We start from the raw sequence: 19,211 nt of genomic DNA, 5'->3' as shown, positions 1-19,211 counted from the left end.
CAGCCGCTGCATATTCCTCATATCTCCTTCGTGTAAGGGTTAATCCAAACAATCATGATCCAAATCAGCAGAAAAATCTGGATGTGTAATAAGCAGATATTGACGCAGACTTTCAACACTGCAAAGAGTAATGAGGCGGCTCAGAATTTCATGAAGATTTCGTAGAGTACATGAGGATAAGGGGGTTTCAATTTTGATGTGTGGAATCCACCATATCTAATTTTAACTTTATATAGCACTAGATGGTGGCCCGATTCTAACGCATTGGGTATTCTAGAATATGTATAGTAGTATGTAGCACAGCCCACGCAGTATATAACACAGCCCATATAGTATATAACACAGCCCACATAGTATATAACACAGCCCACGTAGTATATAACACAGCCCACGTAGTATATAGCACAGCCACGTAGTATATAGCACAGCCCACGTAGTATATAGCACAGAGACATAGTATATAACACAGGCCACGCAGTATATAACACAGCCCATGCAGTATATAACACAGCCCACGTAGTATATAGCAATGTGGGCACCATATCCCTGTTAAAAAAAGAATTAAAATAAAAAATAGTTATATACACACCTTCCGGCGTCCCCCGCATCCAGCCCAGGCATTTAGCGATGCTCCTCACGACGCTCCAGTCCCAAGAATGCACTGCGGCAATAGCACGTGATGATGTAGCGGTCTCGCGAGACCGCTACGTCATCATCTCGCGAGACCGCTACGTCATCTCCGGTCATTGCCGCAATGCATTCTTGGGACCGGAGCGTCGCGAGGAGCGGGAAAGGCGCCGAAAGGTGAGAATATAATGATTTTTTAAATTATTTTTAACATTAGATCTTTTTACTATTGACGCTGCATAGGCAGCATCAATAGTAAAAAGTTGGTCACACAGGGTTAATAGCAGCGTTAACGGACTGCGTTACACCGCATTATGCCGCGATGTAATGCAGTCCGTTTAACGGACTGCTAAACCGCAATGGGGGCACTGACTGGAGGGGAGTATGGACAGGGCACTGACTGGAGGGGAGTAGGGAAGGGCGAATTCGCGGCCGGACTGTGCCCGTCGCTGATTGGTCGCGGCTGGCTGGCAGCGACCAATTAGCAACGCAGGATTTCCGTGACAGACAAACAGACGGAAGTGACCCGTAGACGATTATATAGATAGATGTGTTAAAATCAATAGATACAGATAACCTAGGTTTTCGATAATTTACCTGTTGTATTAAGTCACAAAGTGAAGCGGGGGCTAGGTTAGTGCAGATTGGTGGTGGTCCAATGGGAAATTTATAGCTGTCATTGACTGGTAATGTTCTAATTCCTTAGAACCCCTTTAATAGTACAATACCGATTTAAACTTTTCATAATATTTTCTTTAAAGATTGCCCTTATTTTTTATTCCTATAGCTCTGTTGAATATTCTGCTTTTTTCCCTTTTAAAAACCGCCATACGGTTCCAGAGATATGAGCATTTTCATTTTTAAAGTCATTCCAAAAGGGCGTGGTTCACAGGAATCCTCAGGGGTGTGTCTCCAGCTTGCTCTGCATAATTTTTCTGAGCACCGCCCCCTTAGCCACAAAAAGTAGCATGAAATAAAAAGGCACAAATCTCAAGAACCGTATGGTGGATTTTAAAAAAAAAGAAAAACACAGAATAATCAGGCTAGCAGTGAGAAAAGAGAAAAAAAGTGGTCACTTCTGAACTAATGACAGGTTCTCTTTAAATCGAAAATCACAATTCTAGCAAAAACGTGACAAGTACTAATGAGAAGAATTTACGTTTCTTTTACTTGAAGTATGTAGAGAAGTGGTTAGCAGTGGACTTGGCATGTTAAAAACTTTACTGCAATTTTCACGCCGGGAGACATGAAATCCAACTAATATTAATGACAGAGAAATAATATATGAGGCTGTCAATCACCTGCAACACGACCTGCCTGGGAAAAAGGAGGCTGATATTTTTTTTTTGTTACTTCGGAATGGGGATCAAAAACCTAATTTCTAAGGCAGATTATTTCCCTGGACTTGTGAAAAGAAAGAGAAGAAAAGAGCGATTATCGCATAGCACTCAATGTTTTGTCTCCAATTATTTTTTTTTTGTCAAGCAGATTTGGTTCTTGTCTGTCTTTGGTTCTTGTCTGACAGAAGAAGGCCCCTGTGCAAGAGTAGGAAATGGGCCCTTTGTTGTCTAACAGTGTGTCAGTGGCAGAAGAAGGCCCCTGTACGAAATGGGCCCTTTGTAGCCCAATAGTGTTTGTGGCAGAAGAAGGCCCCTGTAGGAAATGGGCCCTTTGTAGTTCAATAGTGTGTCTGTGACAGAAGAATGTCACTATAGGAAATGGGCCCTTTTAGTCCAATAGTGTGTCTGTGACAGATGAAGTGTGGCACCCCAGGAGTCCGGTTGCCACAGTGGCATTGCCTCCCTCACAGGGAGTAATGTCATGCCTGGAAGCAAGGCGGGGTCCCCTTATTAAGTGTCAGTAGAGAGAAGTAGAGCAGAACCTGGGGAGTGGAGCTGTGATTTAACCTGCCCCAGAGATGAGCGCTAGGAACTGGATACCAGAGTCTGCGGCTGCGTGGGTACTGAAGTCCTGGCAGCTAAATCCGGGGGGCGGGGGACTGTAGGTCTCCTGGCCCGATCTAATACCCGGTGGCACAGCAGCATACCAGAGCCTGGAGCAGACACAAAGGAGCGGCACCTGTGAGAGGCTCGAGCTGCCAGACATGTGGGCAACAATTAATTTTTAAAAACAAAGAGAGACAGTTAGTTAGCAGCAGGAGGGTGAGATGTTAGGCAGCAAGGAAAAAGGGAGGACAGCACAGAAGGAAGCCCTCCGTACCTACTTGGCCAGGTGTCCCCAAAAATTGCTTCCAGGCTGCCTGGCTCTCCATCACGATCTGTTACCAGTGCTCCGGTCTGTAGTATCAACCATCAAGTAAAGGAAAAGAAAACTACAGCCCTTGAGTCATTCAGTGATCTCTTGTGTCCTGAGTCCTGCACCACATGGTACACAAAGCCGGACATAAACGGGACCGGTAGCCCTGGGGCCCAGCTCCACCTGTGGGGTGCAGAACCATCCCAGCCGTGTCACCATCAGCCCCAGCAGGCTCCTTTAGCAGCGTCGGCCATCCGTTGCCGAACACCACAGGTGGCATCACGTTAAATCCCAAATACATATTCTCCATTTTACGGCACAGCCAGGACCACGGAGTCGGGTCACGGACCCATGACTTCCCCAAAGAACTGTCCGACCCGGTTCAGAGTACCCCACGGCCCTCGTGAGCGTGTCAGAAGGCCTCTGTAGGAAATGTGCCCTTTGTAGTCCAATAGTGTGTCTGTGTCAGAAGAAGGCCCCTGTAGGAAATGGGCCCTTTGTAGTCCAATAGTGTATCTGTGGCAGAAGAAAGCCCCTGTAAGAAATGGGCCCTTTGTAGTCCAATAGTGTGTCTGTGGTAGAAGCTACTTGATAGATGGACGTGGCCCCCTTACTTCTTATACACAGGTAGCACCACCACTGTTTCCACCCCTGCTGGAAATTACCACCTGGACACAGGAAAGTTAGAGAATAGCCTAACACTGGGGAAAGCTATGCAATTACAAAGCATACAGATAAAGCATGGAGTTTATTACCTGAACATAGGTAATCCGTCGCTGTACGAGTTCTGTCAAATCTTTGGCCTCTCTTTCTCGCCAGTCACCTGCACCATCGGTCTGACTGAGGTAGTAGAGATCTGTCATAACCGACCTGTTAAACAGATGATGACATGATGACAATGCAGTCCCATATACCGTTGCAATAAACAAAACATTACATAAGTGAAGAGCCTGTCCCAGGACCTGCAGGTTCTCTATCCTGCTTCTGTCAGGAAGTGCTTCGCTCACTCATTAAAATATTTTATCAATAAAGGAGCAGAGTGTTGAAGAGGTTTTTTTGTACCAATTTTACAAAACTCCTGACCTATTAAGTAGTTGATCACATAGTAGCATCACAGTCAGTTATATGGCTGCAATATAAATAAAATGGCTGGATCTCCTTGTGGACATTAACCTGACATAAGGAGATGTACAAGCAATGCTCCTGGACAAATAATGCAAATCGGCTGACCTCCTTTTACTTCATTATGTGAAAAAAAGCAATTTTGCTGATTTTATGGCTTTTGTAGCATTTGCAGTCCTGCTATTGAATAAGTGCCTGTTCCAGGACCTGCATGTTCTCTATCCTGCTTCTCCTAGTTAGAGATTCATTCACCCAGTAGAAAAACAACTTTTTTTTTTATCTAAAACCAAAGGGAGCACAGTGTGAATTAAGAGCTTTCTTGTAGCCATTTCCATAAAACTCCCGAGAAATGACACAAAGTAGCGGTTCTTTTTCCTATGACGACATAATTTAATTGACTCATCCCTCGTCCTCCTAGGAAATGAAATGATTTATGTTCCATCTAAATATGACCAGATTCCATGGCGAAACCTTCGTGTTTGTTTTTCGGTCATCGATATATTCTAATAGATCTCTACTAAAATACATTGGCTTAAGGGGTACAGTATACATATATTTTTTAAATTATTCAGGTCACGAGACCCCTGGACGGACAAGGAATTGCAGAAGTATACAGATAAATAGAAATAGAAAATAAAAGAAAAAAGTTTCGCCATCTTGTAGCAGGTGTGTGTCTTAAAAGTATTAAATAAGGGGGCGCCAAAAGAGATATCGGACCAACAGAGGAAATGTAGAACTACACGGTGACAATACAGATGAGCGGCCATCCCCTTGGAAAGTCTCCTACAGAGCATAGAGGGAGAAGGATCCCCCCCCCCCCCCCGTGTCATTTCCGTACCTTTGCTGATCACCCATATCGATCAGTAGCTCGTCCACATGTCTTTGGAGTTCATTTCGGTCCAGATGTTTCAATTTCTTTAGCTCACTTTGGACGAAATACCAGAATTCCTTGGCCCCATTATCGATTGCCCTTCGTAACATTTCATGGTCTTTTCCCATGCCAGTCACTAAAATAAAAGAAATAAAAAACAGTTAAATCAATGAGATCTTTTTTAATTATTTCTTGTACGCAAAATGGTTATTAACCATATCAATCATACTGAAATATCTTCATATATTATAGAGAGGTAAAAGGGGGGCAATTTTTGCTCTTATTTTATTCCCATCACTCTCCGGAGTATTCAGCTTCTTTAACCCCTTAACCCCCAAAGCTTTTTTCGTTTTTGCGTTTTCGTTTTTCGCTCCCCTCCTTCCCAGAGCCATAATTTTTTTATTTTTCGGTCAATATGGCCATGTGAGGGCTTATTTTGCTTCATACTGTATAATGACCGCACATGATGCTCCATACTGTATATTGGCTGCACATGATGCTCCATACTGTATAATGACCGCACATGATGCTCCATACTGTATATTGGCCGCACATGATACTTCGTACCGTATAATGGCCACACATAGCTACTCCTACACACGCGGCTGTGCTCCGTACACTTTGCACACACTGCTCCGCTTCGTACACACGGCTCCTCTCCATACACCTCGTACACACACGGCTCCACTCCGTACACCTCGCACACATTCAGCTCCGCTCCATACACCTCGTACACATTTAGCTCCGCTCCATACACCTCATACACACAAGGCTCCACTCCATACACCTCATACACACACGGCTCCGTTCCATACACCTCATACACACACGGCTCTGCTCCATACACCTCATACACACACATGACACTGCTCCATACACCTCCTACACACACGGCTCCGCTCCATACACCTCATACACACACGGCTCCGCTCCGTACACCGCATACACACGGCTCCGCTCCGTACACCTCATACACACACGGCTCCGCTCCATACACCTCATACACATTCAGCTCCGCTCCATACACCTCATACACACACGGATCCACTCCGTACACCTCATACACATTCAGGTCCGCTCCATACACCTCATACACACACGGCTCCGCTCCATACACCTCATACACACACGGCTCCGCTCCATACACCTCATACACACACGGCTCCACTCCGTACACCTCATACACACACGGCTCCGCTCCATACACCTCATACACACACAGCTCCACTCCGTACACCTCATACACAGACATGGCTCTGCAGCCTCTGCTACATCCACACTGTACACCTCCTGACCCCACACAAGGCAGCTTACTTACCTCATCCAGCAGCACCATGTGGCAAGTTGGAAACCAGCACAGCCGAGTCTTGCAATCCACGTAGGTCCCGATCATGTGACCCCTGACTCCTCCCATCCTGTGACCCCCATCACAGGTCCTGTGCGCACAGAGCAGGCAGCCAATATGTGGTGTAAGGCTCTGCGGTTGCAGCGATGACCGGCTGATACATTGCATACGGAAGGGTAAGGGGCATGGCTTAACACAAGGGGGCGTGTCGGCTGCTTCTCCTGCTGTCTGTGGGAAGCAGAACGTCCCGTGCAGGAGTGCGGGACAAAGGCTCAAAACCGGGACAGTCCCGCAGAATGAGGGACAGTTGGGAGCTATGCCGCTGTATGGGGGTCCTCCGTCACACAATACTACAGTCAGGCCTCTGTGCCCGGAGTGTAGCTGTCGGTGCTCACATGGGTTTAGATGCCTGCATGATCACCCTTATATGATCGCTTGCAAGCCTTGAAATACTATCTAAGGCCTTTGAACTACTATTGCAGGAAGGGGTTAAAAGGATTATCCCAACCTTCATACATGGATATTGTTGGATAGTGTTTGTTTTTACTATTGCAATTTTTGCCTGTTAAGATTTGCGTCGCTCTTCAGATATTAACACTTTTCTTATATTTACAGCTTGTTGCCTTGGAGACCGACCACCGCTGCTGTCTGGCTTGTAAGCACTGCAGTGAAGCAGGACAGGATTGCAAGGTAACAGTGATCCCAGCAGTCCGGGACATCTTCAAAAATACACCTACAAGCTCAATAGGAAAGAGCTTGTAAACACTGAATGTTCAGTCGGTCTCCAAGGCAACAAGCTGTAAACAAGAAAAGTGGTGGCATGTGAAGATTATTATTATTATTATTATTATTTTAGCACCATTTATTCCATGGCGCTTTACATGGAGGAGGGGTATACATAATAAAAAACAAGTACAATAATCTTGAACAATACAAGTCACAGCTAGTACAGAAGGAGAGAGGACCCTGCCCGCGAGGGCTCACAATCTACAAGTTAAGAGGACAATTCTAATAAGCAGTGAATTGTTTTCACAAGCTCCATCCGATAATAGAAACTTACGTTAGTAAAGGTGGTTATTCCCCATCTCCATATCCCTGGATATCTCAGGCGGGGGTCTGAACTCTCACATATGACTGGAGATAAAGGCCATATTCGAGACTGCAGAGGTCATACGGGCTATCTCGTATACACATCACATGGTTTGGGAGAATGGTGGGCACCCTCATACGTGACGGCACACCCCACATGCAGGAAGAGCATGCTTAATAACTCATTGTAAATTACTGGACATTCTCTGAGATTAGCCACAGAAAATGCAGAGGAGCGAGGAGAGAGGTATAATGATCATCTGGTAACACATCACACCCATCTCAGGGTCTGCCCTATAAGTGTGCCCATTACTAGGAGCCTCATTACTCTGCTAACAGACACAACTAGAGAGGACTACACGTGGCCTTAGAGGCGTTCAGTCTACAGGACAGTTTCTGACTTTCACTCTCAGGGTCCAGGATGCAGGACCTTTTATTTCTGCATCCACACGGATATCCTATAAACGCCTATTTATTGTTTTTTTCTTACCCAATTCTACTAAATTGAAGCATGAAGAAACTTTGCAACCAATCTATTGTTTTGCTTCTCCAGCTGCTCTGCAGATCTATGTGTCCCCACGGTTACAAACAACAATCTGCCATCAGGATTGTCAATCTCTGCTACTAACAGAGCTCCTCATTTGATTAGGTTACATGGTGGCACAGGTGTTAAAATAGGTTTATCCCCTACATTAAAATTTATAATTAATTAATTACTTCAGGAAATAAAAACCTAACCTATACTCTCTTCAACAGATGCCGCTACTCCACACTTGCTACAGCTTCTCCGTGAACTGGCACCTCTACTCCACAATCACAACTTCCTCTGTGACCAGCACCGCGCCTCCAGACTTGATACAGCTTCTCCCTGAACGAGCTCCTCTACTCCGCAATCACAACAACTTCCTCTGTGACCAGCACCGCGCCTCCAGACTTGCTACAGCTTCTCCCTGAATCGGCACCTCTACTCCGCAATCACCACAACTTCCTGTGTGACCAGCACCGCGCCTCCACACATGCTACAGCTTCTCCCTGAACGAGCTCCTTTACTCCGCAATCACCACAACTTCCTGTGTGACCAGCACCGCGCCTCCACACTTGCTACAGCTTCTCCCTGAACGAGCTCCTCTACTCCGCAATCACCACAACTTCCTGTGTGACCAGCACCACACCTCCACACTTGCTACAGCTTCTCCCTGAACGAGCTCCTCTACTCTGCAATCACCACAACTTCCTGTGTGACCAGCACCACACCTCCACACTTGCTACAGCTTCTCCCTGAACGAGCTCCTCTACTCCGCAATCACCACAACTTCCTGTGTGACCAGCACCACACCTCCACACTTGCTACAGCTTCTCCCTGAACGAGCTCCTCTACTCCGCAATCACAACGTCCTGTGTGACCAGCACCACACCTCCACACTTGCTACAACTTCTCCCTGAACGAGCTTCTCTACTCCGCAATCACCACAACTTCCTGTGTGACCAGCACCACACCTCCACACTTGCTACAGCTTGTCCCTGAACGAGCTCCTCTACTCCGCAATCACAACGTCCTGTGTGACCAGCACCACACCTCCACACTTGCTACAACTTCTCCCTGAACGAGCTTCTCTACTCCGCAATCACCACAACTTCCTGTGTGACCAGCACCACACCTCCACACTTGCTACAGCTTCTCCCTGAACGAGCTCCTTTACTCCGCAATCACAACGTCCTGTGTGACCAGCACCACACCTCCACACTTGCTACAACTTCTCCCTGAACGAGCTCCTTTACTCCGCAATCACAACTTCCTCTGTGACCAGCACCGCGCCTCCACACTTGCTACAGCTTCTCCCTGAACGAGCTCCTCTACTCCGCAATCACCACAACTTCCTCTGTAACCAGCACCACACCTCCACACTTGCTACAGCTTCTCCCTAAACGAGCTTCCTCTACTCCGCAATCACAACTTCCTGTGTGACCAGCACCACACCTCCACACTTGCTACAGCTTCTACCTGAACGAGCTCCTTTACTCCGCAATCACCACAACTTCCTCTGTGACCAGCACCGCGCCTCTACACTTACTACAGCTTCTCCCTGAACGAGCTCCTCTACTCCTCAATCACCACAACTTCCTGTGTGACCAGCACCACACCTCCACACTTGCTACAGCTTCTCCCTGAACGAGCTCCTCTACTCCGCAATCACAACTTCCTGTGTGACCAGCACCACACCTCCACACTTGCTACAGCTTCTCCCTGAACGAGCTCCTTTACTCCGCAATCACAACTTCCTGTGTGACCAGCACCACACCTCCACACTTGCTACAGCTTCTCCCTGAACGAGCTCCTTTACCCCGCAATCACAACTTCCTGTGACCAGCACCGCGCCTCCACACTTGCTACAGCTTCTCCCTGAACGAGCTCCTCTACTCCGCAATCACCACAACTTCCTGTGTGACCAGCACCACACCTCCACACTTGCTACAGCTTCTCCCTGAACGAGCTCCTCTACTCCGCAATCACCACAACTTCCTGCGTGACCAGCACCACACCTCCACACTTGCTACAGCTTCTCCCTGAACGAGCTCCTCTACTCCGCAATCACAACAACTTCGTATGTGACCAGCACCGCGCCTCCACACTTGCTACAGCTTCTCCCTGAACGAGCTCCTCTACTCCGCAATCACCACAACTTCCTGTGTGACCAGCACCACACCTCCAGACTTGCTACAGCTTCTCCCTGAACGAGCTCCTTTAATCCGCAATCACCACAACTTCCTCTGTGATCAGCACCGCGCCTCCACACTTGCTACAGCTTCTCCCTGAACGAGCTCCTCTACTCCGCAATCACCACAACTTCCTGTGTGACCAGCACCACACCTCCACACTTGCTACAGCTTCTCCCTGAACGAGCTCCTTTACTCCGCAATCACAACGTCCTGTGTGACCAGCACCACACCTCCACACTTGCTACAACTTCTCCCTGAACGAGCTCCTTTACTCCGCAATCACAACTTCCTCTGTGACCAGCACCACGCCTCCACACTTGCTACAGCTTCTCCCTGAACGAGCTCCTCTACTCCGCAATCACAACAACTTTCTCTGTAACCAGCACCACACCTCCACACTTGCTACAGCTTCTCCCTAAACGAGCTTCCTCTACTCCGCAATCACAACTTCCTGTGTGACCAGCACCACACCTCCACACTTGCTACAGCTTCTACCTGAACGAGCTCCTTTACTCCGCAATCACCACAACTTCCTGTGTGACCAGCACCGCGCCTCTACACTTACTACAGCTTCTCCCTGAACGAGCTCCTCTACTCCTCAATCACCACAACTTCCTGTGTGACCAGCACCACACCTCCACACTTGCTACAGCTTCTCCCTGAACGAGCTCCTCTACTCCGCAATCACAACTTCCTGTGTGACCAGCACCACACCTCCACACTTGCTACAGCTTCTCCCTGAATGAGCTCCTTTACTCCGCAATCACAACTTCCTGTGTGACCAGCACCACACCTCCACACTTGCTACAGCTTCTCCCTGAACGAGCTCCTTTACCCCGCAATCACAACTTCCTGTGACCAGCACCGCGCCTCCACACTTGCTACAGCTTCTCCCTGAACGAGCTCCTCTACTCCGCAATCACCACAACTTCCTCTGTAACCAGCACCACACCTCCACACTTGCTACAGCTTCTCCCTGAAGGAGCTTCCTCTACCCTGCAATCACAACTTCCTGTGTGACCAGCACCACACCTCCACACTTGCTACAGCTTCTCCCTGAACGAGCTCCTTTACTCCGCAATCACCACAACTTCCTGTGTGACCAGCACCACACCTCCACACTTGCTACAGCTTCTCCCTGAACGAGCTCCTTTACTCCGCAATCACCACAACTTCCTGTGTGACCAGCACCACACCTCCACACTTGCTACAGCTTCTCCCTGAACGAGCTCCTCTACTCCGCAATCACCACAACTTCCTGTGTGACCAGCACCACACCTCCACACTTGCTACAGCTTCTCCCTGAACGAGCTCCTCTACTCCGCAATCACAACGTCCTGTGTGACCAGCACCACACCTCCACACTTGCTACAACTTCTCCCTGAACGAGCTTCTCTACTCCGCAATCACCACAACTTCCTGTGTGACCAGCACCACACCTCCACACTTGCTACAGCTTCTCCCTGAACGAGCTCCTCTACTCCGCAATCACCACAACTTCCTGTGTGACCAGCACCACACCTCCACACTTGCTACAGCTTCTCCCTGAACGAGCTCCTTTACTCCGCAATCACAACGTCCTGTGTGACCAGCACCACACCTCCACACTTGCTACAACTTCTCCCTGAACGAGCTCCTTTACTCCGCAATCACAACTTCCTCTGTGACCAGCACCACGCCTCCACACTTGCTACAGCTTCTCCCTGAACGAGCTCCTCTACTCCGCAATCACCACAACTTCCTCTGTAACCAGCACCACACCTCCACACTTGCTACAGCTTCTCCCTAAACGAGCTTCCTCTACTCCGCAATCACAACTTCCTGTGTGACCAGCACCACACCTCCACACTTGCTACAGCTTCTACCTGAACGAGCTCCTTTACTCCGCAATCACCACAACTTCCTCTGTGACCAGCACCGCGCCTCTACACTTACTACAGCTTCTCCCTGAACGAGCTCCTCTACTCCTCAATCACCACAACTTCCTGTGTGACCAGCACCACACCTCCACACTTGCTACAGCTTCTCCCTGAACGAGCTCCTCTACTCCGCAATCACAACTTCCTGTGTGACCAGCACCACACCTCCACACTTGCTACAGCTTCTCCCTGAACGAGCTCCTTTACTCCGCAATCACAACTTCCTGTGTGACCAGCACCACACCTCCACACTTGCTACAGCTTCTCCCTGAACGAGCTCCTTTACCCCGCAATCACAACTTCCTGTGACCAGCACCGCGCCTCCACACTTGCTACAGCTTCTCCCTGAACGAGCTCCTCTACTCCGCAATCACCACAACTTCCTGTGTGACCAGCACCACACCTCCACACTTGCTACAGCTTCTCCCTGAACGAGCTCCTCTACTCCGCAATCACCACAACTTCCTGCGTGACCAGCACCACACCTCCACACTTGCTACAGCTTCTCCCTGAACGAGCTCCTCTACTCCGCAATCACAACAACTTCGTATGTGACCAGCACCGCGCCTCCACACTTGCTACAGCTTCTCCCTGAACGAGCTCCTCTACTCCGCAATCACCACAACTTCCTGTGTGACCAGCACCACACCTCCAGACTTGCTACAGCTTCTCCCTGAACGAGCTCCTTTAATCTGCAATCACCACAACTTCCTCTGTGACCAGCACCGCGCCTCCACACTTGCTACAGCTTCTCCCTGAACGAGCTCCTCTACTCCGCAATCACCACAACTTCCTGTGTGACCAGCACCACACCTCCACACTTGCTACAGCTTCTCCCTGAACGAGCTCCTTTACTCCGCAATCACAACGTCCTGTGTGACCAGCACCACACCTCCACACTTGCTACAACTTCTCCCTGAACGAGCTCCTTTACTCCGCAATCACAACTTCCTCTGTGACCAGCACCGCGCCTCCACACTTGCTACAGCTTCTCCCTGAACGAGCTCCTCTACTCCGCAATCACAACAACTTCCTCTGTAACCAGCACCACACCTCCACACTTGCTACAGCTTCTCCCTAAACGAGCTTCCTCTACTCCGCAATCACAACTTCCTGTGTGACCAGCACCACACCTCCACACTTGCTACAGCTTCTACCTGAACGAGCTCCTTTACTCCGCAATCACCACAACTTCCTCTGTGACCAGCACCGCGCCTCTACACTTACTACAGCTTCTCCCTGAACGAGCTCCTCTACTCCTCAATCACAACTTCCTGTGTGACCAGCACCACACCTCCACACTTGCTACAGCTTCTCCCTGAACGAGCTCCTCTACTCCGCAATCACAACTTCCTGTGTGACCAGCACCACAACTCCACACTTGCTACAGCTTCTCCCTGAATGAGCTCCTTTACTCCGCAATCACAACTTCCTGTGTGACCAGCACCACACCTCCACACTTGCTACAGCTTCTCCCTGAACGAGCTCCTTTACCCCGCAATCACAACTTCCTGTGACCAGCACCGCGCCTCCACACTTGCTACAGCTTCTCCCTGAACGAGCTCCTTTACTCCGCAATCACAACGTCCTGTGTGACCAGCACCACACCTCCACACTTGCTACAACTTCTCCCTGAACGAGCTCCTTTACTCCGCAATCACAACTTCCTCTGTGACCAGCACCGCGCCTCCACACTTGCTACAGCTTCTCCCTGAACGAGCTCCTCTACTCCGCAATCACAACAACTTCCTCTGTAACCAGCACCACACCTCCACACTTGCTACAGCTTCTCCCTAAACGAGCTTCCTCTACTCCGCAATCACAACTTCCTGTGTGACCAGCACCACACCTCCACACTTGCTACAGCTTCTACCTGAACGAGCTCCTTTACTCCGCAATCACCACAACTTCCTCTGTGACCAGCACCGCGCCTCTACACTTACTACAGCTTCTCCCTGAACGAGCTCCTCTACTCCTCAATCACAACTTCCTGTGTGACCAGCACCACACCTCCACACTTGCTACAGCTTCTCCCTGAACGAGCTCCTCTACTCCGCAATCACAACTTCCTGTGTGACCAGCACCACACCTCCACACTTGCTACAGCTTCTCCCTGAATGAGCTCCTTTACTCCGCAATCACAACTTCCTGTGTGACCAGCACCACACCTCCACACTTGCTACAGCTTCTCCCTGAACGAGCTCCTTTACCCCGCAATCACAACTTCCTGTGACCAGCACCGCGCCTCCACACTTGCTACAGCTTCTCCCTGAACGAGCTCCTCTACTCCGCAATCACCACAACTTCCTCTGTAACCAGCACCACACCTCCACACTTGCTACAGCTTCTCCCTGAAGGAGCTTCCTCTACCCTGCAATCACAACTTCCTGTGTGACCAGCACCACACCTCCACACTTGCTACAGCTTCTCCCTGAACGAGCTCCTTTACTCCGCAATCACCACAACTTCCTGTGTGACCAGCACCACACCTCCACACTTGCTACAGCTTCTCCCTGAACGAGCTCCTTTACTCCGCAATCACCACAACTTCCTCTGTGACCAGCACCGCGCCTCCACACTTGCTACAGCTTCTCCCTGAACGAGCTCTACTCCGCAAACACCACAACTTCCTGTGTGACCAGCACCACACCTCCACACTTGCTACAGCTTCTCCCTGAACGAGCTCCTTTACCCCGCAATCACCACAACTTCCTCTGTGACCAGCACCACACCTCCACACTTGCTACAGCTTCTCCCTGAACGAGCTTCCTCTACACCGCAATCACAACTTCCTGTGTGACCAGCACCACACCTCCACACTTGCTACAGCTTCTCCCTGAACGAGCTCCTCTACTCCGCAATCACCACAACTTCGTATGTGACCAGCACCACACCTCCACACTTGCTACAGCTTCTCCCTGAACGAGCTCCTTTACCCCGCAATCACCACAACTTCCTGTGTGACCAGCACCACACCTCCACACATGCTACAGCTTCTCTCTGAACGAGCTCCTCTACTCCGCAATCACAACTTCGTATGTGACCAGCACCACACCTCCACACTTGCTACAGCTTCTCCCTGAACGAGCTCCTCTACTCCGCAATCACCACACCTTCCTCTGTGACCAGCACCGCGCCTCCACACTTGCTACAGCTTCTCCCTGAACGAGCTCCTCTACTCCAAAATCACCACAACTTCGTATGTGACCAGCACCACACCTCCACACTTGCTACAGCTTCTCCCTGAACGAGCTCCTTTACTCCGCAATCACCACAACTTCCTCTGTGACCAGCACCGCGCCTCCACACTTGCTACAGCTTCTCCCTGAACGAGCTCTACTCCACAAACACCACAACTTCCTGTGTGACCAGCACCACACCTCCACACTTGCTACAGCTTCTCCCTGAACGAGCTCCTCTACTCCGCAATCACCACAATTTCGTATGTGACCAGCACCACACCTCCACACTTGCTACAGCTTCTCCCTGAACGAGCTCCTTTACCCCGCAATCACCACAACTTCCTCTGTGACCAGCACCACACCTCCACACTTGCTACAACTTCTCCCTGAACGAGCTCCTTTACTCCGCAATCACCACAACTTCCTCTGTGACCAGCACCGCGCCTCCACACATGCTACAGCTTCTCCCTGAACGAGCTCCTCTACTCCGCAAACACCACAACTTCCTGTGTGACCAGCACCACACCTCCACACTTGCTACAGCTTCTCCCTGAACGAGCTCCTCTACTCCGCAATCACCACAACTTCGTATGTGATCAGCACCACACCTCCACACTTGCTACAGCTTCTCCCTGAACGAGCTCCTTTACCCCGCAATCACCACAACTTCCCCTGTGACCAGCATCGCGCCTCCACACTTGCTACAGCCTGTCCCTGAACGAGCTCCTCTACTCCGCAATCACAACTTCCTGTGTGACCAGCACCACACCTCCACACTTGCTACAGCTTCTCCCTGAACGAGCTCCTCTACTCCGCAAACACCACAACTTCCTGTATGACCAGCACCACACCTCCACACTTGCTACAGCTTCTCCCTGAACGAGCTCCTTTACCCCGCAATCACAACTTCCCCTGTGACCAGCATCGCGCCTCCACACTTGCTACAGCTTGTCCCTGAACGAGCTCCTCTACTCCGCAATCACAACTTCCTGTGTGACCAGCACCACACCTCCACACTTGCTACAGCTTCTCCCTGAACGAGCTCCTCTACTCCGCAAACACCACAACTTCCTGTGTGACCAGCACCACACCTCCACACTTGCTACAGCTTCTCCCTGAACGAGCTCCTTTACCCCGCAATCACCACAACTTCCTCTGTGACCAGCACCGTGCCTCCACACTTGCTATAGCTTCTCCCTGAACGAGCTCCTCTACTCCGCAATCACAACTTCCTCTGTGACCAGCACCACACCTCCACACTTGCTACAGCTTCTCCCTGAACGAGCTCCTCTACTCCGCAATCACCACAACTTCGTATGTGACCAGCACACCTCCACACTTGCTACAGCTTCTCCCTGAACGAGCTCCTTTACCCCGCAATCACCACAACTTCCTCTGTGACCAGCACCGCGCCTCCACACATGCTACAGCTTCTCCCTGAACGAGCTCCTCTACTCCGCAATCACAACTTCCTGTGTGACCAGCACCACACCTCCACACTTGCTACAGCTTCTCCCTGAACGAGCTCCTCTACTCCGCAAACACCACAACTTCCTGTGTGACCAGCACCACACCTCCACACTTGCTACAGCTTCTCCCTGAACGAGCTCCTTTACCCCGCAATCACCACAACTTCCTCTGTGACCAGCACCGTGCCTCCACACTTGCTATAGCTTCTCCCTGAACGAGCTCCTCTACTCCGCAATCACCACAACTTCCTCTGTGACCAGCACCACACCTCCACACTTGCTACAGCTTCTCCCTGAACGAGCTCCTCTACTCCGCAATCACCACAACTTCCTGTGTGACCAGCACCACACCTCCACACTTGCTACAGCTTCTCCCTGAACGAGCTCCTTTACCCCGCAATCACCACAACTTCCTCTGTGACCAGCACCGTGCCTCCACACTTGCTATAGCTTCTCCCTGAACGAGCTCCTCTACTCCGCAATCACCACAACTTCCTCTGTGACCAGCACCACACCTCCACACTTGCTACAGCTTCTCCCTGAACGAGCTCCTTTACTCCGCAATCACAACGTCCTGTGTGACCAGCACCACACCTCCACACTTGCTACAACTTCTCCCTGAACAAGCTCCTTTACTCCGCAATCACAACTTCCTCTGTGACCAGCACCGCGCCTCCACACTTGCTACAGCTTCTCCCTGAACGAGCTCCTCTACTCCGCAATCACAACAACTTCCTCTGTAACCAGCACCACACCTCCACACTTGCTACAGCTTCTCCCTAAACGAGCTTCCTCTACTCCGCAATCACAACTTCCTGTGTGACCAGCACCACACCTCCACACTTGCTACAGCTTCTACCTGAACGAGCTCCTTTACTCCGCAATCACCACAACTTCCTCTGTGACCAGCACCGCGCCTCTACACTTACTACAGCTTCTCCCTGAACGAGCTCCTCTACTCCTCAATCACAACTTCCTGTGTGACCAGCACCACACCTCCACACTTGCTACAGCTTCTCCCTGAACGAGCTCCTCTACTCCGCAATCACAACTTCCTGTGTGACCAGCACCACACCTCCACACTTGCTACAGCTTCTCCCTGAATGAGCTCCTTTACTCCGCAATCACAACTTCCTGTGTGACCAGCACCACACCTCCACACTTGCTACAGCTTCTCCCTGAACGAGCTCCTTTACCCCGCAATCACAACTTCCTGTGACCAGCACCGCGCCTCCACACTTGCTACAGCTTCTCCCTGAACGAGCTCCTCTACTCCGCAATCACCACAACTTCCTCTGTAACCAGCACCACACCTCCACACTTGCTACAGCTTCTCCCTGAAGGAGCTTCCTCTACCCTGCAATCACAACTTCCTGTGTGACCAGCACCACACCTCCACACTTGCTACAGCTTCTCCCTGAACGAGCTCCTTTACTCCGCAATCACCACAACTTCCTGTGTGACCAGCACCACACCTCCACACTTGCTACAGCTTCTCCCTGAACGAGCTCCTTTACTCCGCAATCACCACAACTTCCTCTGTGACCAGCACCGCGCCTCCACACTTGCTACAGCTTCTCCCTGAACGAGCTCTACTCCGCAAACACCACAACTTCCTGTGTGACCAGCACCACACCTCCACACTTGCTACAGCTTCTCCCTGAACGAGCTCCTTTACCCCGCAATCACCACAACTTCCTCTGTGACCAGCACCACACCTCCACACTTGCTACAGCTTCTCCCTGAACGAGCTTCCTCTACACCGCAATCACAACTTCCTGTGTGACCAGCACCACACCTCCACACTTGCTACAGCTTCTCCCTGAACGAGCTCCTCTACTCCGCAATCACCACAACTTCGTATGTGACCAGCACCACACCTCCACACTTGCTACAGCTTCTCCCTGAACGAGCTCCTTTACCCCGCAATCACCACAACTTCCTGTGTGACCAGCACCACACCTCCACACATGCTACAGCTTCTCTCTGAACGAGCTCCTCTACTCCGCAATCACAACTTCGTATGTGACCAGCACCACACCTCCACACTTGCTACAGCTTCTCCCTGAACGAGCTCCTCTACTCCGCAATCACCACACCTTCCTCTGTGACCAGCACCGCGCCTCCACACTTGCTACAGCTTCTCCCTGAACGAGCTCCTCTACTCCAAAATCACCACAACTTCGTATGTGACCAGCACCACACCTCCACACTTGCTACAGCTTCTCCCTGAACGAGCTCCTTTACTCCGCAATCACCACAACTTCCTCTGTGACCAGCACCGCGCCTCCACACTTGCTACAGCTTCTCCCTGAACGAGCTCTACTCCGCAAACACCACAACTTCCTGTGTGACCAGCACCACACCTCCACACTTGCTACAGCTTCTCCCTGAACGAGCTCCTCTACTCCGCAATCACCACAATTTCGTATGTGACCAGCACCAGACCTCCACACTTGCTACAGCTTCTCCCTGAACGAGCTCCTTTACCCCGCAATCACCACAACTTCCTCTGTGACCAGCACCACACCTCCACACTTGCTACAACTTCTCCCTGAACGAGCTCCTTTACTCCGCAATCACCACAACTTCCTCTGTGACCAGCACCGCGCC

General features: G+C 50.4%; 1 protein-coding gene across 2 annotated transcripts in view; it reads right to left on the bottom strand.

The window, feature by feature from the left end:
- The window catches only part of FUT8 (fucosyltransferase 8), a 270,203-nt gene that overhangs the window by 108,335 nt on the left and 142,657 nt on the right, over window positions 1-19,211 (bottom strand). For both annotated transcript variants that reach the window (XM_077257005.1, XM_077256999.1), the window contains exons 5-6: window positions 4,844-5,012; window positions 3,639-3,753 (exon numbers count right to left, since the gene is read on the bottom strand). In XM_077257005.1, coding sequence (XP_077113120.1) covers window positions 3,639-3,753; window positions 4,844-5,012 — 284 coding nt within the window. The remainder of the gene's footprint in view (window positions 1-3,638; window positions 3,754-4,843; window positions 5,013-19,211) is intronic.

Source organism: Ranitomeya variabilis, chromosome 1, assembly GCF_051348905.1.
Source record: "Ranitomeya variabilis isolate aRanVar5 chromosome 1, aRanVar5.hap1, whole genome shotgun sequence".
NCBI lineage: Eukaryota > Metazoa > Chordata > Amphibia > Anura > Dendrobatidae > Ranitomeya > Ranitomeya variabilis.
This window is presented reverse-complemented; position numbering and strand designations above follow the sequence as displayed.